General features: G+C 38.8%; 1 protein-coding gene across 5 annotated transcripts in view; it reads right to left on the bottom strand.

Annotated features, from left to right (window-relative positions):
• FAM184A (family with sequence similarity 184 member A) overlaps positions 1 to 25204 on the bottom strand; it is a 66129-nt gene that overhangs the window by 16353 nt on the left and 24572 nt on the right. For 3 of the 5 annotated variants that reach the window (XM_058172973.1, XM_058172988.1, XM_058172954.1), the window contains exons 5-13: positions 21746 to 21943; positions 19024 to 19146; positions 18050 to 18211; positions 16907 to 17032; positions 16371 to 16517; positions 13930 to 13971; positions 7820 to 8032; positions 7367 to 7520; positions 5389 to 5516 (exon numbers count right to left, since the gene is read on the bottom strand). In XM_058172973.1, coding sequence (XP_058028956.1) covers positions 5389 to 5516; positions 7367 to 7520; positions 7820 to 8032; positions 13930 to 13971; positions 16371 to 16517; positions 16907 to 17032; positions 18050 to 18211; positions 19024 to 19146; positions 21746 to 21943 — 1293 coding nt within the window. The remainder of the gene's footprint in view (positions 1 to 5388; positions 5517 to 7366; positions 7521 to 7819; positions 8033 to 13929; positions 13972 to 16370; positions 16518 to 16906; positions 17033 to 18049; positions 18212 to 19023; positions 19147 to 21745; positions 21944 to 25204) is intronic. The other 2 variants (XM_058172981.1, XM_058172964.1) reach the window with 1 other exon arrangement.

Here is a 25204-nt window from a genome sequence, read left to right as displayed (position 1 = left end):
TCAACAAAGATGTTTAGATCCAGACTTGTTCTTCTGTAAATAAAATATCTGATTTGAACTAAAATGCTCTTTACTTTAGCAGACACTTTTACTGCCACAAGCAGTTCCTAAAACTAATAAATAATACAGATTTCTCCTGCCACTCCCAATCTCTTTCAGGGAAACAGAAGGAGTGGGTGGGGGGTGGGGGGTGGGGAATCACCTACAGCCCTTCTCCTGTAGAAGCATTCTATGAGTGAAATTTCAGTCATAAAGAATCAGGCTTTAAGCCTACAGACATTAGTATAAAATTATAATTATTACAAAATTATTATATTAAATTATTATAAAAAATATACTAATATAAAATTAGTGTTAAAAAAGTGCATTCTGGAAGGTGCTGGTGTAAATTATTATGGACTTGCTGCTGAAAGAGATGGATTATCTCAAAGATTACCATAAGAATTAGCAGGTATTTGAGATGCTTATTCAATTTAATTCTCTCATAATACTTAAACAGAACTTCTTTTTTCCACATTATCTGTTTATTTTCCCCTTGTGTCATCTTATCCTTTTTCTCTCTCACTTTTTTTCTTTTCCTCTTTATGCAACTATCTTATCTCTTTAATTCATCTACACCCTGTTTTAATCTTTATTCCTGAAGAGAGGGAATAGAATATGAGTGGGTAGAGAGTGAATGGTTGAATGGCAAATGAAATATAAATTAATAAAATAATGGGATTGGTACTCTAAATCAATAAGATGACACCCAATCGACTGATTCGATTGGGTGTCATCTGGACCTAGGACGAGTGGTGGCCGCTGGGTTTGGAGATGGAGTAGCGGCCCCATGGAGCCCTAGATGTCCGCGGTCCGTCCTGCCAGCCTGAGAGCCCGTTCTGCTGTGGTTGACATCTTGACCGGCTTTGATGGGCTGCTTACCGTACTTTTTGATATGCGAAGATTTTCAACTGCGGACCTTCTTGCCCTGCGAGATTCCCCTCTCTCGCAGGTTTGGCCCTCCACACTACCGAGGGCCCACCTTGAGGACGGGTTTTGGAACCCCGAGAGTTGGCATGCTAAATCCAGGAGACTTAGGGGATTTTTAACTAATTGTTTTAATAGATTTTTTAAGGGGAGTTTTAATGGGGATTTTAAGGGTGAGGGATTTTTAAGGGGTGGGAGGGGTAGGGCGGGTGTTGGGGGAAACCCGCCGGGTGGGAGTTTTAATGGAAATTTTAAGGGGGGGAGGGAAACCGACGGGTTCGGGTTGGGGGTGGGTGGGAGGGTTAGGGTGGGTGATGGGGGTAGCCCGTCGGGAGGGAAACCAGTTCCAGCGCATGCTCGTGGCGACTATCAAATGGGTTCGGAGGTTATGGGGGGGGAGTGTGTTCCTTTGTGTGAGGGTGAGTCCATTTGCACGGTAAGTGGGAGGGGCAGATATGGCGGAAGGGGGGGATCGCATCGGTTTAGGGGGTCACGCGTTCGATGTATACAGGCGTGCCCCGATCCCCCTGACTTCTCCCGTTCCCCGGATGGTCAAGACCCTCAGAGCCTGGGCCTTCGTCTGATGTTATGCAACGCACGGTCCGTGGCCAATAAGGCCCCCCTAATACAGGATCTGATTCAGGGGGGTGCCGCGGATATTATAGGCGTTACGGAGACCTGGTTGGGCACTGAAGGGGGCGTGCCCCTGGTTGAGATGTGCCCACCGGGTTTCCGTGCATTCCATCAGCCGAGGGCCCAGGGTAGGGGTGGGGGGGTGGCGGTTGTTATTAAAGAGAGTCTAGAGCCGAGGGAGACCACTGTACCTCAGATTGCCGGGGGTGAATCCTCTTGTGAGGTGGGGTCATAGATGTCAGATGGGCTTGCTGGTCGCGTACCTGGCTCCTTGCTGCGTGACAGCCGCCTGCCCGAGCTCCTGGAGGTGCTTGCCGGGGTGGCAGTGGAGACCCCCAGACTTTTAGTCATGGGGGACTTTAACTTGCCATCTGCTGGCTCGTCATCGACAGTAGCTCGGGAGTTCATGGCCTCCATGACGGCCCTGGACCTGACTCAAGTAGTGGATGGCCCTACTCACATCGGGGGAGGCACACTGGACCTGATTTTTATCTCTGGTCAGTGGTTGAAGGATCTGGACTTGGGAGATATAGTCACAGAGCCTTTGTCATGGTCAGGTCACTCTCCTTCGTCTGGACTTTCTGACCGCTACCCAACACCGCAGGGAGACGGAACCATTACGTTGGTACCGTCCCAGGCGCCTGATGGACCCAGAGAGGTTCCGGACGGAGCTTGGGCCATTCCCTGAGGGTCTGGCTCACGGCACGGCAGAGGAACTAGCCGCAGCCTGGGAACGGGCTGCGGCTGGGGCTTTAGACCGTGTCGTGCCTCTGCGGCCTCTGACCCGGCGCAGATCCCAACCGGCTCCCTGGTTCTCCGAGGAGCTGAGGGGGATGAAACGCCGGAGAAGACGCCTAGAGAGTTCTTGGAGGTCCAGCCGTTCAGAGGCTGATCGGACACTAGTTAGATCCTATACTAGGACCTACCTGGTGCCCCTGAGGGAAGCGAGGCGTTGCTCCGCCTCCCCCCTCATTGCGCCGGCAGATAACCGCCCAGCTGCCCTGTTGGGGGTGGCCCGCTCCCTCCTTCACCAGGGGGAGCGGGATGACCCGTTGCAGGGACGTGATGAGGAGTTTAACGGTTATCTATACGATAAAATCGTTCAGCTTCGGGACGGTCTGGACCAAAATTGTGGCGATTCGGACGGGGCGTCTGAGGGCGGTCTTGGTGATATTGTTTGGGATGAGTTTGACCCTGTGGCTCCCGAGGACATGGACAGGTTGCTGGGTAGATTGAATGCCACCACGTGTTTACTGGACCCGTGCCCTCCTGGCTGGTGCTGGCCACTCAGGAGGTGACACGAGGCTGGCTCCAGGGATTACGAGCGCTTCCTTGTTGGAGGAGTCTTTCCGGCCGCCTTGAAAGAGGCGGTGGTGAGGCCCTCCTCAAGAAGCCTTCCTGACCCGCTGTTTTAGGTAATTATCGTCGGTCTCCAACCTTCGCCGGCGAAGGTTGTAGAGAGTATGGTGGCATATCAGTTTCCCCTGCACCTGGAGGAAACTGTCTATCTAGACCTGCTCCAGTCCGGCTTCCGCCCGGTTACAGCACTGAGACGGCTTTGGTCGCGTTGGTGGATGATCTCTGGAGGGCCAGGGATAGGGGTTGTTCCTCTGCCCTGGTCCTATTAGACCTCTCAGCGGCTTTCGATACCATCGACCATGGTATCCTGCTGCGCCGGTTGGAGGGATTGGGAGTGAGAGGCACCGTTTATCGGTGGTTCTCCTCCTATCTCTCCGACCGGTCGCAGACGGTGTTGGCGGGGGGGCAGAGGTCGACCCCGCGGCGCCTCACTTGTGGGGTGCCGCAGGGGTCGATTCTCTCGCCCCTTCTGTTCAACATCTACATGAAGCCGCTGGGTGAGATCATCAGTGGCTTCGGTGTGAGGTACCAGCTGTACGCTGATGACACCCAGCTGTACTTCTCCACACCGGGCCACCCCAATGAAGCTATCGAAGTGCTGTCCCGGTGTCTGGAAGCCGTACGGGTCTGGATGGGGAGAAACAGGCTCAAGCTCAATCCCTCCAAGACGGAGTGGCTGTGGATGTCGGCATCCCGGTACAGTCAGCTGAGTCCACGGCTGACTGTTGGGAGCGAGTCATTGGCCCTGATGGAGAGGGTGCGCAACTTGGGCGTTCTCCTGGATGAACGGCTGTCTTTTGAAGACCACCTGATGGCCGTCTCCAGGAGAGCTTTCCACCAGGTTCGCCTGGTGCGCCAGCTGCGCCCCTTTCTAGACCGGGATGCCTTATGCACAGTCACTCACGCCCTTGTGACGTCTCGTCTGGATTACTGCAATGCTCTCTACATGGGGCTCCCCTTGAGGGGCATCCGGAGGCTTCAGTTAGTCCAGAATGCAGCTGCGCGGGTGACAGAGGGGGGCCCCCGTGGCTCCCCCGTGCCACCTATCCTGCGAGGCTGCACTGGCTACCTGTGGCCTTCCCCGCGCGCTTCAAGGTGTTGGTGAACGTCTTCAAAGCGCTCCATGGCATAGGGCCGGGCTATCTACGGGACCGCCTGCTGCTACCGAATACCTCTCACCGACCCGTGCGCTCTCACAGAGAGGGACTCCTCAGGGTGCCGTCGGCGCGACAGTGTCGTCTGGCGACGCCCAGGGGAAGGGCCTTCTCTGTGGGGGCTCCTGCCCTCTGGAACGAACTCCCCCCAGGACTCCGTCAACTTCCGGACCTCCGAACCTTTCGTCGCGAGCTTAAAACTCACCTATTCATCTGCGCTGGACTGGGTTAGTTTTTAAACTTATGGGTTTTTAATGGGTTTTTATTCTAAATTTTAACCGTGGCCAATTTAATAAGTTTTTTAATTATATTTTAATCGTATTTATATTGTATTATTTTGTATTTTTTATCAGGCTGTGAACCGCCCTGAGTCCTTCGGGAGAAGGGCGGTATAAAAATTTAAATAATAAATAAATAAATAAATAAAACAAAAAAGTGGGCGATGGAGATGCAGGTTCTTGATTTGGATGGGTGGGTGGGTGAGTGGGTGGGTAGACAGACAGATAGCAATAGCAATATCACTTTGACTTATATACCACTTCATAATGCTTTACAGTCCTGTCTAAGTGATTTACAGAATCAGCATAATGCCCCCAACAATCTGGGTCCTCATTTTACCGACCTTCTGCAATTTGTGATTTTCAATTTTTATTGGCAAAGTTTGGGAAAATTTTATTGCCAAACTTCTTCATTTTCAAGCTTGATAATTTGTTGCTGTCATTTAATTCTGTTACTTATCTTTGGAATAGTAGTTACAATTACTTCAGTCAAAAAATTACCATTGAGCTGATGGTGTAAGATAATTTCTGAATCAGATCTGACTAGATTGGTCTGGTTGCAGCATGTGGTTACAGCATGTGGACAATTTCATGCTTCATTCAAAAACAACATAGTAACAGGTTTAATGCTAATTTACAATTAGTGTATATTGATATATGGTTGTGAAACCTGAATATTAAATGTAAAAGCAATACAATGAAATTTAAATGGCAATGAGCTGGCTGTATTATATAACAACTAGATCAACAGTGGTGAACATCAATCCTTGCTCGATGCCAATCGACCTTAAAAGACCAGAAAATGTCCAAAGAAATGCTAGAAGGATGACGTAACTCAATTCAAATGTGTTAACTGGAAAATGACTCAAATACCATATATCAATTTTTGATCAAATACCTTTCTTTTACTTTTTGATCAAAAAGATATATTAAAGGTCAAACACTTGTGCTATAGTTTTAAATATGTTAATAATCTTTAGGGCATAGAATATATGTACCTGATGCCTGCTGAGTTCTATGCTTCTTTCAAGTTCCATTTTAGCTGCTGCTACTTCTTGATGATGATTGTGCCTGAGCTGATCAATTGCTGCAGCATGTTGATGATTCAGTTCAGAGCGCAAAGATGCTGAGAGATACAAATAAAGTATTTTAAAAAATACTTCGCAAGTATTTAATATTTTTGATGGGTATACATATTATTATCATATAGTTAATGCATCATATAGTAAAGTTCTTTTTCAAATGGTACAATTTGCTCATTGATTTCCTTACTATTTCCAAGCCATTGGTGGGAAAACCTTCTATAATAAGTGTATTACCCTAACATTCATTAAGAGTACCGTAATTGGTGTCTTCTATATTTATAGTGTTTGTAACCCACAGTTTCAATTTATTTTTGTTGTTCAAAATATTTGGTGTTACTCAAGCAAGAAAGTTATTTCAAAATGTGTAGTAAAATTGTTCATATCCAAGTATGTGAACTTCTTACAAAAGAATTGTGTAGAGCACTTATGAATTTGGAAGGAAACTCATAATATATATATATATTTGTATGTATATTTAAAAGACTTACAACTCAATACCATACACACTCAAAGCAGAAGCAAATATTTTAAAAAGACATCAGTTACATATTCCAAAAAGAGGAAAAAAAAATAATCCGAAGAAGATAATAAGGATGATAATTATAGCCAATAAAGAAGAATATTTGTAGATCAGGGTTGAAATGAGGGGTCTTTGGTGCTCTCTGACCTTGGTTTTCTTGCAGACATTTCATCATCCAAACTAGGTCATATCTTCAGTGCTAGTCCTGATGATGTTATCTAGTTTGGGTAATGAAATGTCTGCAAGAAAACAACCAAGCTCAGTGAGATAATAATAGCAACCAGATACACGAACCATACAAGGAAAGTATATTATATAATCTGTGAAAGGCTCAAGGAAACAACTTCATTATCTTTCTTTTAAGTCAGTATTCTCTTTTTCTTCCTAATATTCAATTTGATGACATTGAACAATCACCACTGTACTTCTTTTAGTGATTTGTTTCTCTGAAATTTTAAATATTGCACTGTATTTTAGCAAACCTTGAGTTTCTCCAATGATGTGGATACTTCTCCCTAATTTTTTATGGTCTGATTTTGCTCTATTTCTGTTGAAATGAGGCACTGATATTGATAGTGAAAAAAAGACAGATATAAAGATAACACTAAAAAAACTACTATTGTCAAAGATAGTGAAAAAGGAGAGACAGGAATATAGCCCAGAATATGAAAACAGAACACATCTATCTAAAACATCTATGGAAAAGCTTTATTTAGCCAGGCAGAATCTTATGAAAAATCTCATAGCAGAGTCATCAACTTGATTTAAGAGATGATAAATCATAAGAATTGTAAAGACTGAGTTATAGTACCATTTATATTATGAGGTATTAATTACCCATCAAGGAATACCCTGAGGAACACTGCTACCTTTCATCTTAAAAACCTACATGGTTTCAAAGAGAAATCCAACCTAAAACTAAGGATGTATTTCCTGATAGTGAGAATAATCGACCAGTTAAACGGCTTGCCTCCAGAAGTTGTGGGTGCTCCATCATTGGAGATTTAAAGATGAGATTGGATAGCTAATTATCCAGAATTGTATAGGATCTCCTACTCCAAAGTCCCTTCCAACTCTGTTATTCTGTACTCTGTATGTATGTCCTTCAAACATAGAAAGTGGCAGATGACCTAGGGAAGGCTGGTCGATTTCAAAAAGGTTTTACACTGAAAACCACCAAAGCTTAGGGTTATAAACTAGCTTGAAAGTCAGAAAAACAGCCCCATAAGAAGATAATGGCAAACTATTTCTGTATTGTTAGCAAAACTAAAGCCAAATTCCTACATTGTTGTGTATCAGGCAGCAAATTATATCTGCCCTCTAAATCAAAGCTTACATTTTAAATTGTGACATGAAAGTACAGTACAGTACCAAGCATTGCTTTCCCTTCGTCTTCCAATTCAAAGCGAAGAGTCTGCACTTCCTGTTCCATTTCTATTTTGAAAATATCCATAGCTTGTCTGTGTGCATCTTTCAGTGCCTGAAGTTCTTCTGAATACTTCTGTTGCAAGTGTTCCTCAAGTTCCTATGGGAAACAAATCAGTATGAGAATATTTTTACAATTAAGCATATAAACTTATGTTTAAATTTTTATCTTACGGAATCTTATCTGTAGCTTCCCTATCTTATGCAGTAAATCACTGTACTCCGGATGCTACTTAGCAAAGTGGTTTGGCTCCAAGACAATTGTAGATGAAAATAGGTGAGGGTCTCTTGGATGTTCAAAATAAAAATTAAGTATTTAATTAAAGTAATGTTCATGTTTCTTTTTTTGTGATCTTTCATTTGAAAATGTGTGATATTGCCAATCCCCGCTGAACATACCTTTTGCTCTTGTTCTTTTGTTTCTTCCATGCTTTGAAAGGCAAGGATATGTGCTTCTTTCATGGACTTATGTCTCTGCTGATGCTCTTCCTCCAGTTCTTCAATTTCTTGAGTCAGTCTCTGCTGCTCTTGACTAAACTGTGCCTGCAATTGTTGCATTGTATTCTGAGACTGTGAAAGCTGCATTTCTAGATTTTGCTTTAGCAGAGTGATCTAATTCACAGAAAAGCAAAATGACATAGAAATATCAGAATGAAATTCAAATTAAATTTATGCATAATTTTTTAAAATTATGATTAATTTTGGAAAAGTACAGAAATGTATAAACATGTTACTAATCCACTGAACAGCTACAATTCAAGCTGTAGTTTGAGATATGAGAGGAAATGTACAGTGTACAAAGAAATTTCGTATCTTTTTAAACATCTTATCCTTATCTTCTGGCATATGTTGTTCAATAGCACATTTCTTTTAGGAAATGTTCAGGTATATATTATAACATAAAACAAACATTTATGATATAAAAGATAGGAGAACTACTACAAAGATTGCCACTTTGCATTCTATAAACTGCCTCTCCCCAACTGTCTGTGACATGCTCAGATATCTAAAAGTCAAGTTCAAAGCACTCAGTTTCTTTTCATATCTAAAGCTTGTTAGTTACAGAATCGTCTTAAAAATACAAAAATATTTCTTCATAAAAATAATAGATGAAAAATCTTCAACACACCTACTTAGGCAGGAATTCTAATGAACTTAATTGGGTTTACAATCTTATTTTTGGATTCTGGAGTAAATTACTAATAATTTTTAAAGAAATTCAATATTAGACTTTTATATTACCTCTAGAATTGCTTAGGACACTGAAAAAGAATAATAATATATTTAAGGTATTGTATTGTTTAGTGTGTTCAACTATGGACTAAGGACAACCAGTTTCAATTTGCTATTTAGACATGTTGCTCAGTTTATGTCTGTACATCTGGCATTATTTGACAATCAAACTCACCTCACAAGCAAATCATTACAGTAAAGCAGTAGAAGTACTATGTACAACGTCTTAAACTCTGGAAAGATAATATATAATCCCACTAATTTGTAATTCCTTATTCCATATTATGATTTTGTGTCTTAACCCACACCTTTCTAGATAATTTCCTAAAACTCAGTTTTAAATTGAGTTATGTGCTAGCTATGCAGAGTAATGTACAGAGCTTACATGGTATTTTCAGGATGGGCAGTTCATATTAGAGATTGAGATTAGAAGAAAATAATAGTTCTGCATCTGAGATCAGAAGGAAGAGCTATACTGCTTTTATATCCAATTGGCATTCTTTCTATCAAAACCTGAATATACGTTACAATAGTGTGTAATGTTCCAATATTACTATAATATCATATTGGTGCTACTGCTACTCTCTGAATAAGTTCACATAAAGTAATTACTAGTAAAGACCACAGGTACTATCACTAGTTTCATTCATGTATATCAGCTTTCAAATAGCTTAACTGTAGGACAAACTGATTAAATTTAGTTCATATGATCAGTGCAAACATTATACTTTATTAGTCTATAAATGTTTATTATGAAGATCATAATGCCAAATAATTACAAGAGTATTATTTAACACAGATGAACTCACAAATAATTCAGTAAAGATACAGATACCCTGTATATAGATGAAAGAATTAATACACAAGTTAATTCAGATTTAAGATTCCTATTGTGCTTTCATTTACAAGATAACATAAATGCTAAATGTATTACACTGTGCAAAATTTCTGAAGGCATTTTGTCAAATGCAATAGTGTGAACAAAGAATTCATCATTGAAATGTTGAGGCAGCAGTATTCTCAAGAGGGTGTGAGTGCTCTAAGGCTTTGTCTTCACATGTCTGTGCATGCAGAGCTGCTTTACTTTATCAGCGGTCCCCAAAGAGGTTTTGTCTGGAGATACACATGCACAGACCATCTTCCATAGAACACAGCTGCTTCAACACAACAGAGGCACATTGCTTAGGGCAATGTGGAATTCAAATTACCCCCTTGACCTATTTATGCAGTAGAAAAGCATTTGTAAAAAATTCAGTACCTTCTGTTAGATGTTGGATAAATGTTCGAGTTTCCTTCCATCACACTGTTTTCTTTTATAAAATCTTAGAATTATAGGATCCACTACAGCAGGGGTTCTCAACCTTCTTGCTGTGGCTCACTTCTGAGCTTCATTTCTCTCTCTCTCTCTCTCTCTCTCACACACACGCACGCACCCCACTGTTAAGACATTTATTGTAAACTGCAGTAATTTTCAATATCTACACTGCTGAAATTAGCACAGAGAATGAGATTTATGGATTATGACAAATTGATTATATGCCTGGTTGGATGGCACCCTCAGAAACTTATCATTAGAGCATGTCAGACAGAAGATCATCCAGTTTCTACAGATGGAAACAATTTTGAGCTAATGGCTCCTCTGGATTCTTGATTTTTTTAAAAAAGCCTGTCAAATAACTATAATGTATATTATTTAACTAACTGCTGTAGCATTTAGAGCAGTTTATATTGGTAGTCCATCAACATAAGAAAACTGCATGGCAGAACTAGATAGTTTTCTTGAAGCAAGGAGGAAGAACAAAATGTATATATCATGAAAATTTTCAAAGTCAAAAAGCCTGGAGGGTAAAGTATTCTTTCATCAGTCTTGTTTCTCTTTTATTCCCCCTTCTATGCACCCTGTTGTAAATCTCACTGTTGAATGAAAATGGAAACAATGGGTTTTAAAAACAAGAGGATTTCTCCAAAACCCTAGATCTCTGCCATGGAGGCCTTTGAGGAAATGGAACCTCTGGAAATGTTAAAAGTTAATATCCCTTTAGTAAATAAATCAGAGGGGGAAAATGATATTGCCTTGTATCACCAATGGAGAATATAAGTGCGGTTAGAAATCATTATTGCTGACCATGGTAATGTTTACGAATAATAATTTTAGTGTTGATAGAAGAGTGACTAGATTTGTTCAATGAAATAAAGCCTAATTCTAAAGGAAAGATTATTAGTTATAATATATTGTTTCATTTTAAATGGAAGTGATCATGGAAAATATGGTCTTGCACCCTTTACTGTCTCATTGATGCTTGTTAAATGAAACATGTATTTTTCTGGGAAATTGCCTCCTAAAATCCAAAAAATACCTTGGGATGCATAGCTATTGTAGAAAAGGTGTGGCTTTTTAATAGTGGTACTAACAGCTATAGTAAAAGTATTTGTTGTTGTTAGTTGCGAAGTTGTGTCCCACCCATCGCGACCCCATGGACAACATTCCTCCAGGCCTTCCTGTCCTCTACCATCCTCTGGAGTCCATTTAAACTCATGCCTACTGCTTCAGTGACTCCATCCAGCCAACTCGTTCTCTGTCGTCCCATTCTTCTTTTGCCCTCAATCTTTCCCAGCATTAGGCTCTTCTCCAGTGAGTCCTTCTTTCTCATTAGGTGGCCAAAGTATTTCAGTTTCATCTTCAGGATCTGGCCTTCTAAAGAGCAGTCAGGGTTGATTTCCTCTAGAACTGACTTGTTTGTTCGCCTTGATGCACTTTCCCCACTATTTCAATGCTGAACTTCCAAACACAACGGAATACTAAAATTCTTCACATTGTTTAACAATGTTCGCTACTGGAGTAAATCCGTGCTATATTTGCTGTGTTCTATCCCTAGTGCTGCCGTGTAACGGAGTGAGCTCCCGTTACTAGTCCCAGCTTCTGCCAACCTAGCAGTTTCGAAAGCACATAAAAATGCAAGTAGAAAAAATAGGGACCACCACAACAGTGTTCTGTGCGCCTTTAGTGTTGAGTCATGCCGGCCACATGACCACGGAGACGTCTTCGGACAGTGCTGTCTCTTCGGCTTTGAAACGGAGACGAGCCCCTAGAGTCGGCAACGACTAGCACGTATGTGCGAGGGGAACCTTTACCTTTACTCAACCCAGCTTAGAAATGAATAAGGCTTTAATAGAAGTCTAATCACACAAATACCCCATTAATTTGTTTTCCTTTGCCAATGATCCATATTCACTTGGTCATTCCACAGCACTAATCAGGATTATGCATGACTCATGTTCTTTATAAAATGTCTAATAGCAATGTATTAATAATGAAAACTACATACAGTATTACTGTAACAAGCAACATACCTTATACTTAATTAATGTTTTGGTGTAAACAGAAATCCCCCATTCCCCCACAAAATAAATCACATTCAGCCCCTTTAAATATAAGGATATATTTAATGTGGAATGCAAACATGCATGAAATAAACCATTTAACCAAAGAAACAATTTTATAAATTTATTGTTCCCTTTTAAAAAATGAACAGGAACAAGGATAACTAAATTTTGTGAAGCTACATGAAATATTGATGTTTGCCCAGAAATATTCCCAGTGGTACTGTTATATCTGTGAAAAATGCTTTACTCTCACAAGCTTGGATACCGAATTTTGCCAATACCTTTAACTCTAATCTTTCTGTAGCTTTATACATCACATACTAATAAATTTCTCAAGGCCAGTTTTGGGGAGGTAATTGGGCCAAGCAGATTAAACAAATAAGAGAGAGTGACAAAAATAGATATGAAACATGCAGTCTATCAAATTAATTTAACTGGGTTAATCATGTTGATATTTTGAATACAGGTAATTCTTTACTTAACATGCCTTTCATTTAGTGACCATTCAAAGTTACAACAACACTGAAAAAAGTGAATTATGACTATTTTTCACACTTACAACCACTGAAGCATCTCCATGATCATGTGATCAAAATTCAGATGCTTGGCAATTTATTCATAGTTATGACGGTTGCAGTGTCCCAGCATCATGTGATCATCTTTTGCAACTTTCTGACAGGCAAAGTCAATGGGGAAGTCAGATTCATTTAACAACCATGTTACTAACTTAACAACTGTAGGAATTCATTTAACAACTGTCTCAGTCAGCAACAGAAATTTTGGGTTTAACTGTGGTCATAAGTTGAGGATTACCTGTACTGACTTGGATTAGAAATGCATATTTTAATGTTTAATTTAACACTTTAATTTTTAAGCCAAAAACAGAAGTGTAGATGTATTTAGTGGCCAAAATTACAAAATTGTAATATCTTGCCATGCTATCGGAATGTTTGTTCTGATTTAGTACAGTATGCTGAAAAGTGCTATGGCTTTGAAATGGGCCAATTCCGATTTCCATTTCAAGATCAGATTATTTTTAAAAATCACTTAGAAGTTGGAACAATTGTTCCAAAGTTTCAGACAGAATCTTTTTTGTCCCACTGTAGTCACAGACATAAACATCACCATATCATTAAGAAATGCTATTTTCTTTTTTCTCAAGCTGCAACCCAAACAGTTATTTGCACCACTAAATGCCCAGACACATGTATTGTAATATTTTTGAAAATTTTTACTGGAATGGAACATTCATATGACCTTGCTTAAAATTGAAAGGCTGCCAGAATAAATCTTCTTGATATGTGTATGCTACTTTTAAATTATAAAGTCATTATCTCAAAGTGAAAGCCATGATTATAATCTTGTCAAAAATTACAGCCATGGAGATTGCAATCTTATACCTCCTGATCTCTGATCTCAAGTTTATTATTTCTGAGGAAACATCTATAGGATTGCACCAAACGGAAGAAAATACCAGCAAATCTATGATACTGTAGCTCAAGAGATATTTTGCATTACCAAAAAGTGGCACATTAAAGGAGTTGCCCGTAAAATATTTGCTACAATATTGAATATCAGAAGTCCAAAATTTATAATAGCTCACCCATAACTGAGTCACATTACTTCATGCTTTATAAAAAGGCTATGTAATATGCAAATAGAAGCTCCCAGCTTCTTTTCAATATATAGAATGACTGATATCTGATAGCAAATATGAATACAGACATAGTGAAAGCAGGTCACAGCTTTTTATGAAAATATGTAATCTCTTTCTATAAATATTTTAATTATTTTATTTCAAAGGGTTAGATTTTAAAGCAACATTGCCCAGTATGCAAGCTGAAAAGTACAGGCATGCCCTTGCGTACAAACTGTAAGTGCAACTCACTTACATTGCTGATAGATTTATGCAAAGCTTCACCAAGATAGTGCCGCTATGAAGGAAAGATCACAAGAATAAAAGAAATAATTCAGAAATAACTAAGAAGATGGAATAAAAAAGGGCAGTAAAAGACAGAACATTCATATTGGTATGATAAAGGAAATATGTTGAGAAAAACTAATATAAAACAGTTTTGCTATGGTTTTATAAATCTTTGAACACTTCTAAAAATCTACTTAATAAAAATGTTTTGAATCTTTTTAAAAGATAAAAGTTGCAAATATCTAAATTATTTCAGAATTATATACAGTTTCTAAATGAAATTATTTTATCTTTTAGCCCACATAGTGTTCTGCATAAAATTTAATAAATACATTCCTGAAAAACTGGCAAATGTATTTGTTAGCATATCTGTTTAGAAATTTGGGGAAAAAGGTTCAGCTACATTTTTCAATACTGAACATATACATTTTTTTTTACTTCTAAAATAATTTTGCATCATAATTTACTGTTACCAATCCCAACTTAATTCATAAATACATTATTTCCTTCTTTAAACATGAACTTTATTATATCTATTCCATAGCAAAATTATATTTGAAATTTATTGTATACTGCCATTTATTAACAAGCTAAAGATGTGCTGTCAGCATGTATAAGTGGTAAATCACCATATACATTAAATGCAATATGGGTATGAGGACCATACTTATTAAAATTGAATGATGGATAATTTCACTGTTGGATACATGATTCATTCCCAGTCATTTGTTCTTTCAATCAAATTATTAAGAACCTTAAAATGCTTACTGATCTATGATGTACTTCCTAAATTATTAATTAATGTTTTATCAAAATCACAATTTACCAAAGGATCAGTTCACTATTAAAATTACGTACTAATCAAACTATTATTTGTACTGTAGCTGCTGAACCAATCTCATAGGATTAGTTAGCTAATAATAAAATTAACTCAGAAAATCTCAACCACATAAAAATATTCTAATCCAGAAAAATTATGAGATCTTTGCCAAATGGCAAAATTTGCTCCTTTACTGAAAATTAAATTATTTATGATACCATAATTAAAAAGAAGAAACCACAATTCCTTGGTTAACTAGGCTAATATATTTCCAGATGCACCAAGTTCAAACTTTATTCAATATGGCTGCTCATTTTATTGGACATTCTACAACGTTATTTTTTCTTAGTGATGAAAGCATGAATTCTTGCTATTATGCAATAATCTAGCAATAGAATCTTACTTTTGTATTGTTGGAAGAATTTCCACTGAATTCAATGGAACAATCCTAGGAATTATTGAGATTGTTTTAAAGGATTTCAGAATTAAAATTATCTGTTGCTATTACTTAATTTCTAAAATGTGTAAGTTGAACACCCATATCCTATTTAATCTTAGTATATATGTGTATTTCTTGGGATTTTAATTTGTGTTCAGCTACCTATTGTTATTGTTTTCAGTATCTAGCTGTGATATGTAATGCTAGTAATGGACGAAGTAACTTATTTCTTTCAGAAAAAGAAACACAAAAGGCTTCAATTTGAAATTCTTAAAATATGTGACAGAATAAAAAAAGATAAATGCTTCCTCTAGTGTCTGCTAGCAGAAGAAATGTGTGCATCAGCTAAAAATTATACAGGTAGTCCTCAATTTACAATCATTCATTTAGTAACTATTCAAAGTTTAGCACTGAAAAAAGTGACATGACCGGTTTTCACACTTATGACTGTTGCAGCACCCCTATGGTCATGTGATCAAAATCTGGATGTTTGTTAACTGGCATTTATTTACGACAGTTGCAGTATCCGAGGTTCATGTGATCACCTTTTGTGACTTTTTGATAAGCAAAGTGAATGGGGATGCCAGATTCATTGACAACTATGTTATTAACAACTACAGTGATTCATTTAACCACTCTGACAAGAAAAATCATAAAATAGAGCAAAACTGAGTTAATAACTGCCTTGCTTAGCAATGGAAATTTTGGGCTCAATTGTAGTTATAAATCAAGGATTACTTGTACTGGAATAAGCTTCAGTAAATACCTTGCTGTCCAAGTACTGTGATTTTTGCAACTCTGTAATTGAATATATGGATTTATTTGTCTATAACGTATTTACTATAGATTTTTTTAAAAAATTGGAATGGTTCCTGCCTGTTTTTTAAAAGTAACATTATACATTGGGCAGAACTGAATGACGTCATAATCTCTATAGGCATCATTCTAGTGTGCTGGTTGTACGGCACATTCCTATTTTTAATAATTTAAAAATATTGAGTCATATATACATACAGAGTAATCTACACATTTTTATATCAAATTTAACAACTATTCTAATCAAATTTTAAGAGAATTAATTTTGCAACAAAAATTTCATTTCAATAAATTGAAAAGTGAAATTAATTTATCAACTAATTATTCTGGTTACCTGATCCAAAAGATCTTCTACTTTTTTCTGCCAGCTGTCTCTGGCAGCATTTTTCTCTCTCTCCTTTAGTTGCAAGAGTTGTGTCATTGCTGACTTTTTATCTTCTTCATGCTGAAGTCTCAATTCCTCTCTAAGTTTTGTACATTCCTGCCTAAAAAAAAGAGTCAAAGCTAAAACTTATTCTACTATTTAAAACATTGTAGAAACCTTGTTGAAATGCACAGTCTTGGTCAAAACATTATTGTTATTAAGCTATATGTTTGTTCCTTTGAATCAGTTTTTGACTCTTGGTGATTACCTGGACTAGTCCCTACAGTTTTTTTCACAAGATTTTCTAAAGTGGTTTGGCACTAATTTAAGAGAAGGTTAAGAGAAGGGGAATGACCCAAAGTCATTCAACAGGCTTCATGCCTAAGGCAGGACTAGAACTCAGGGTCTCCTGGTACTTAGCCAAATGCCTTAACTACTGCACCGAATTGGTTCCTTTTTATTAAGATGCACATTTTTTTAAAAGAGAAAATAAATGGAAACAATACTTGCCGAAGATTTTCTGTCCATTTTATTTCCAGGTCACGAGCCATTCTATCGAGTTTTAATTTTTCCTCTTCCCTCATGGTTACAATCATTGCTTCATGGTGCTGTCTCTCCTGATTTAACTCCCCCTTAAAATAAAATAAAAAATCTATAACAATATTATGCTAAGAAATAACATTAATACATTTCAAAATGCAGAATTACTAGTATTTTTTCATTTAGATGGAAATGTTTAATGTGGCTTCCCATTTCATACAAAGCAACTCTAGGTAGCATACAACAATTAAATACCACAGCATATAAATAAAATAAATGATAAAACGATAAAATGTAATTGTTAAAATGAGACCATTATAGAAAAAAATAAATATACAAATCCCAGAAAAAGGAAGAATATCAATCATCTAGAAATGTCTCCAGTTCCCAAAGATCCCTAGGCCTGGTGCCATCCTAGGTGGCACCCCATCCCAAATGCCAAAATGGCGTAGCCCTAGAACAAGTAAGACCCCAAAACCATTCAGTCTTGCTGATGTTCAGTTGAAGCCTACTGTGCTCCACAAATTCTGGACACTTAAGATATTTACCATCTCACTTAATTTGCCAAGGGCAGAGATGTATAGTTGAATATAATCAGTGTATTGACGATATTCCACCCCATGGTCATGGGTGAGTGAGCTCACCCATCAGCTTCATGTAAATATTAGAAGGGAGATCATTCCTGTCTATAACTATAAGAACAGTTTTGCAAAAAATTGATATGTATATAAGACAGACCTTTACCCACAGCTTAACCACTATCTGACTTATGTATGAAAGATACAATGTTTGCTAAATAAAGCCTAGCTTGACCAATATCTTAGCAAAACCACAAACAGAACATGAAAACAACACTTTCATTTGCTCCTGCCAGCTGGTGCAACGGTATATCTATTGTAAACCCTGAGGTTGCAAACAACTGTATTATCAAGCATTATTTAATAGAAATATCCAGTAATTTGTATAACACCCTTTTAAACAAGCTGAAAATTATTGTCATATTCAAGAAATAAAATAAAATACATTACTCCATATATGGCATGGAAGGTCATATGACCACCTGAGCTTGCCTAACGGAGTGAATACATATGATAGAATTCTGCATTTACCTCAACATTATACAAGGAGTCAGCGGTTTCTCTCAGTTTTGCCTGGGTTAGTTCTAATTCCTTTTGCAATATGTCTTGGGCTTCCTGGAGGCTAGAAATGTGCCCTTCTGCAGTAGTAAGCCCCTGCTCACTTTTTTTTAAGACCTCCTGTAGATGCTCCACCTATAATACAGAAAGAAAATGATTGCTTATTAAAAAAAAAGAAATCAGATTCGATAAATGTATATTCAGATTCTCAGAACTTATCTTATGCTTTCAGTCTTCATTTATATATCTTTTTAATATACTGAACCAAAAATTAATTTAAAAATTGTTCTTAAAACACGTAAAACAAATGAAGACATAATATATCAGTTGTTTTCTTTATCCATTTAGAAAAACTAAATGCATACACATTATGTATATGTTATATGATGCTTGTAATAAATAACATATTTATTACCAGCATCATATGTTCTGATAGAAAATACTAGTGAAAAGTTATATCAAAATCTGAGGGAAGAAATAAGGGAGGGAATAATCCCCACAAAGGAAATCCAATGATAATAGTGCATAGCCAGAAAGTATATAATGTTGACCACATTTGACAGCAGAAATTCATCTGCAATTTATACACATGTGCATATATGTATATGACACTCAGAAATCAAATCAGTGGTTAATATTATCACTTGTGATATTGAATTCCATATGTAAAATAGTATTGAATGAGTAGCCTATTGGTTTTGTTAGTGATTTAAAATTCTAGGACTAATAACGTATTTCTTTCAACTTAGTTTATAAAATATACACTTATGATTTATATATATATATATACACACACACACACACACACACACGATTGTTCTTTTAGCCAGAAAGAAGCAGAACAGAATGAATCCAAATCTAAAATACCAGTTAAGAAAAAAACATTAATAATTAAGCATAGTTGAACGCACACAGCATTTAGGTAATATGATTATGTTGATTCTTACCTCATGATTGGAGGAAGTCAATTTGGTTGTCAGTTCTTCCCTTAGGCTTTCCAACTGCTGTCGAAGCTGATTCTTCTCATCTTCAAAACGTTGTTTCTCTTTCTCAAATTGCTGCTCTAGCTCCTTAAAGAACAAAACAAGCCAGAAAAATGTTAAATCTTCTACTGTTTATTGATTATATTCTTCAAAAATATTACTTAACGATTTATATTCTGTTTTCCTGCTCAGTCTCCCATATAATCCAGAAACGGGTTTCAGAGAGCAAATGGATCTAAGGCAGTCCTTTCTAGATAAGCCTAGATAGATTTTTATTGGGATAAATAATTCATCAGTCAAGTCCACATTATACTGCTGCTGCATGAAGTGCTTCTAGTTTCTTTCTGGATGCACTTCAAAGTATTGGTTACCACCTTTATCTATCCCTCTCCCTGGCAGTGCCTGCCTTTTCTACCAAATCAAATAGGGTAGGTGAGCTTCATATCTCTTCCCCCAAGTGTTGTCATTTGGTGGACTAGAAAGCATCTCTTTAGAAGCTCCTGCCATGTGGAACATCCTGCCCAATGAACTCTAACAGACCCCTATACTTCTCTCCTTCTAGAAAGCCTTGAAAAGCTGACTCTTCCCTCAAGGGTGATGGTGGAGCCTGGTCAATCTAAATATTGCTATATAGGTAGTCTTCCTTCCCTCCTTCCTTCCTTCCTTCCTTCCTTCCTTCCTTCCTTCCTTCCTTCCTTCGCCAAGTGTGATTGGACAGTCTTTCTTTGGTGCATATGCTCTCAGTGTACATAAAAAGAAAAGATACATTCGTCAAGAATCCTTGATTTATGATAAAAATTGTTATTGCAGCCATAAGTCAAGTCAGATCCAATTTCATGACAATTTGTATGGCAGTTGTTAAGCAAAACCAATTTTCTTTTGTTGGAAATTGGCAAAAAAGATCACAAATCATGATAATGTGACCACAGGACACTACAACCAGTTGCAAATTGTGAGATAGTTGCCAAGCATCCCAACTGAAATCATGTGACCACAGAGGATATGACAGTCATTAGCACAAGTATGGGTCATAAGTCACTTTTTTCTGAACCACCATAACTTTAAACCATTATTAAATGAATAAGGTCATCAGTCAAGGGCTATTTGCATGGAAAAGGATTTGTTTATAGGCTACCAGGAATTTTGGTGTTGGTTTCATTATCTTTTTATGTTTTCATTGCTCCTTCTATGAGTTGTCCAGGGTTATGGTACACAAGAAGGGTGTCCATATAAATCATTTAAATAATTAAATAAAATCAAGTTGTATCAAAAATATGGGCAATTACTGCCATGTTCATTCAGTTCAGCTGGCACATTAGACCTAATTCTACAGTTAGATGAGTTGGGCAATCAGGGCAACTATAACTGCAGCTTAATAAAAGAAGCTGCCAAATCCCATGTTTTACTTTATAGTGTTTTAATGTGAAGTAGTATGTAGGTAGATCTAGTAGTTAGCTTATTTAGCTTATTCCAAAACGTTTTTGACAAAATCCCTCACCAAAGTTTCTACTATAACCATAGTTGTGAGTTAAGCGTTAAATTAATGAATTACCTATTTTCTCTTTGGATAGCAAACATGAAACAGAGAGCAGGAATAAATGGCAGTTAATATGTTTAGAAGTAGGACCATTCTCATGGTGATGGATTTTTTGATGCCTTGTTTTCTTAATGAAACTAAAATTGGGACAACTGCTGCAGCAATTTTACAGAAGTATAGAACACAGAATAGGAAATATTTCAGAAATAAAAGCAGTTTATCTCTGCCAAAGGAAATGAGTGTTCTTCCTAAAGAAAGGAAGCAAATAAGTTATATAAAAGGAAATTCAAAATAACCATCAGTAATTTGGACGATTTGACCTGAATTATTCTAGATTATTCTACAATAGGAGTACTATATTAGGATTAGTCACAAGGGAAGTAAACATAGGATATACGTTAATGGGGATTTTGGTCTGTATGACATTTTTTCTGTTGAAAGAAATAATCTAGTTAAAGAGAGAAGATGGATGCAAGAGATAGGACCTTTCGATAGCAATTCCTGAGCTTTAGAATTTCTTGCCTATGAAGCTATACTCTCAATCCAGTCCATTTTAATCATAAAAGCTGATTTATTTTAGATTGATTTCTTTTAATGTTAATTTTTAAATTTTTTGACGTATTTTAATTTTTTCAGTGCTACATTTCAGTTCTACATTTTTATTGTATCTGATTAATATATCTAAATAATATATTATTGAATAAATATAATAAACTGTAATTTAGCTTATTTTATTGTTTTACTTTTAAATTTGATGTGCAGACCAAATGACAAAACTAATGACCAAGAATCTAATTACTAACTACCAATCTGAAGTCCTAGAATTCATAAACAATCCCACTCCATAGTCATACATGAAACTCTAGTTAATCATCCATCTAGTTAATCATCCATTTATAGGAGAGGTGGAAAATATTGTAGAAATTTAATTAATCTTTTTAAATGTCAGCAATAAAAAAAGAGTTGCCTGATTTATTTAAATGATATTAACAGCCTATTCCTTCTGACTAAAATAATCTGTGAAGCTGGAAATTTTCTTGCTGCAAAACATATGGAACAACTTAAAATCTGCTATTACAATTAAAAACAACTCAGCATATGTTGTTATAGTAAAACAGGAACAATCATAAGAGTTTATATTTATCTTACCATTTGCAGTTTCTTTTTTTCCTTGTTAGCATTGTTATGTGCTGCTTCAAGAGCAGTATTATGTTTCCATGCCAACTCCTCCAAAGCCTTGGAATGAGCTTCTTTTATCTGCGTAGTCTCTCCTTCTAGTTTGACTTGCAATTTCATTAACTCCTTTTCATAATATTCTCGTTGTGTTTCCCTTGCTTCATTTACTCTCTTTAATTTAAACAATACAACTTAGAATCAAAATCAGATAAACGTATTTTGAAAACTATATAGTCTTGAGTTCATTACCCTTAATTTATCACAGTGGTTTTGTCCTATGCGTGCAATATCTAAGCTATATCATAGTTTAGGTATTAATGATGTGGGAATGATAAGGCAATCAAGCCTTCAGATTCTCTCCTTCAGCTGACCTGAACAGACGTTCACTTAATATAGCAGATTTAGATATGAAACTTCATTACACATTTAAGCAGCTAAATGCCCTCAGCTTAAATGAGGATGCAGGCCTTTCATATTCTCTAGTATAAATTTGGCACTTTTCCCCTGCCTTTTCCACAAATTAATGAAAACTTATTTCTCACACTTAGTGGAAGGTGGTACTTGTTGGCATATCTAGAATTCTTGTCCTCATTAACTGTAACTACCAAAATATTTCTAATGGCTTGTAGGTTAATCAGCTATGCTATCAGCTTTGGAAGCCATACTAGGCCGGAAGCTTCCGAGCTGCCACTTTCTCATGTGTGGGAAAGTAGGAAGGGGGATTTAGTAGAGGGTTTGTCTTTAGACATAATAGCATTCTTCCTGTTGGTCAAGGTCAGGCCGATCCTGCATCTACAGGAGTGGTCAGAGTGCTGTCTTGAGATGGGACAGTTGGCGATTGGAGTATGTGATCGACTGTGGAGTCAGGGGATGGTTTTGCGGGGTTTTGATTTACTGACAGAAAACCCGGATCTCTCAGATTCGGGTTTTCCCAGATGTGACAGTTCCTAGTAAATAGAACTCTGAAAGATGCTTGCTTTGGAGTTTTTACTTGGAGTGGGTGTTTTTTTCTGGAACGCTGACATTAACCCAAATCTCCCTTAAAGTATAGCGGCACCCCCAAAGGGGGCTGTCAGGAGTGCTGAGCCCCAGCATCTACCGAAACCTCAGGTGGTGCGAAGACTCAGTGAAGATGGAGGAGAAAGAAGAGATCACAGAGGGGGCCATGGGGATGGATACTCAAGGATTTATCGACACCTTGTCTTCTCCTTCTGAAGAAATGGTGTGTGCCATTGAGGTTGCAGAGGAGACCCGAAGGCTGGGCACTCAGCCCAAGCAGTTGGATTCCTGGAAAAGTTGCCACTCTGATCCAACTCCAGAAAGGGGACCAGAGGAGAGACCGCCTGGATATTATATCGCTCCCAGCCCAGCGAAGTCGTCCCATGAGCCAGAATGGAGAACGGGGACAGCTGTGGGATCCGGAGATTCCCAGGACTGGAACCTGTTGCCCCCACCGCAAAGCCGATCATTGACTGGGCTCCCTAAGTATTTTGAACAGATGGAAGTGGGAAGTTACGCACCCCCCTCCCAACCTCCTCAAGTGAGATGGAGCTTAGCACAGCCTACGCTCACTTTCTCCCATCCAGGACCAGATGGAGGAATTAGCGGGGTTCAGGCACCTCCCTACCTGGCCAGGGGTGAAACAATCGGCTTTCCGGCATAGCAGGGCCAGCCCGCAGCTGGGAGACATCAGATGCAGCTGACATGGGGAATGCAAAACCCCCCTGCGGAGCACCTCACCTGCCTGCTTTTTGCTAGCTTCTGCTGAATGCATTCCCCCAGGCTGGGGATTCTATCCTGGCCAGGGGTGGGTCCAGTGCCAGTGGCATCCAGTATCATCTGCTCCAATTTTTCAGGGATCCCCCTGGGCCCATTATGGCCCAACGATCCCAGCACCGCAGGAGGGGGCTAATCCAGCAGCCAGCTGGAGTCCCCCACCCAGCTGGAGTCCCCCACCCTGCAGCCCAACAAGCAGCTCAGCACTGACCCGTCTCCCTCAGCAGAGGGCCTCCCAGAAACCCACAGCAGCTCCGCCACAGGCTCCAGCTCAACCGCCTGTCGCCGGGCCCATTCCACCTGCCCGGCCAACACCAGCCCGCTTCAGAGCAACATCTTATGGCACGCCTGCCAAATTGGCTTACTTCCTCAGCAGGGTCTGGGCTCATATAGATCAGTATGGAGATCAATAGGAATCAGATTAGGACTTGGTTTTGGCGATTTCTGATGGGATGAATGAAGAAGAGGCTTCTGAATGGATAGCCCAGCTGCACAATGAAGACGCTGCAGAATTAAATGATGCCAATGGGTTTGTTGCACTATTCCAGGCCAGATTTGAAGACCCAGACTGAATCAATGAAAGTGAAGCCACCATAAAGATGATGAAGCAAGATAATTGACCCATAAAAGACTTTGTGTGGGACTTTAAACGGGTCGCAGGGAACCTGGGCCATTGGCCAGACTGCATACTCCTATATTTTTTTAAAGAGGCCATTAATCAAGAAGTCAGGATAGCCTGTGGGATCCAGGGGGATGCCTGAGCGACTGCACGATTGGTACACCATAACCATAGCTCTGAACAGAGAAATTCACCCCTACCACAAAACCCCAGCTGAAAAACCTCCTCAGAGAGCATTAGCCCAGCCGGCCACTTTCAAAACCTGCTGAAGTCTCCCCCCCTCAACTGGCAGAGGTGATTAAATGCTATTGGTGTGGACAACCAGGACATCGAGCTTCTAAGTGCCTGGCCCCTGCTCCAGTTCCACAACACCGTCCAGTCACATCTGCCCGAGGAAAAAGGGCTCCAAGGAAGGCCCCAGACACCAGTCGATTTGCCAGACACCAGTCGATTTGCCAGAGGACCCCCTTCCCACTGAAGAGAATGAGGAACCTCTGACCAAAGAAGACTCTCTGACGAGGCTAGCAGGGAAGACGACCCAATGGTGACTGCACCTATCCCCCCCCCTTTCAATTAAAGAGAGACTAGTGGTGCCAGAGACGGGGGAGTAAGGAGAACTACCAGCAATAATAGATACAAGCTGTACCCGATGTCTAATTGGACTTCCAATTGTTGAACAAATGGGGATCAAAACAAGAGCCTTGAAGTACCCAATTAAATTTCACCAGATGGATGGGACATTGATTGGGGGAGTCCCAGCCACCCAGATTATAGAATTTATTAGATTAGAAATTGGAAAACATCATGAACATCATGATTTATAGTAACCCTAAAGATGTCAGAATCTATCATACTGGCCCTGGCTTGGCTGGACAAATGGGCCCCCACCACTAAATGGGAAGATGGATACTGGAAAATCATAATGGGTATTGGCCCCCTGCCCCCTGTCCCTTCTCCCAAGGAATGGCTGACCCATAAAGACCAGCTGCCAGAAACAGCAGCTGCCGGGTCAGACAGACCTCCAGGCGAACCTCAGA

Source organism: Ahaetulla prasina, chromosome 1 (assembly GCF_028640845.1).
Source record: "Ahaetulla prasina isolate Xishuangbanna chromosome 1, ASM2864084v1, whole genome shotgun sequence".
NCBI classification, from domain to species: domain Eukaryota; kingdom Metazoa; phylum Chordata; class Lepidosauria; order Squamata; family Colubridae; genus Ahaetulla; species Ahaetulla prasina.
The sequence above is the reverse complement of the archived record's forward strand: the minus strand, read 5'-3'. Positions and strand labels throughout refer to the sequence as shown.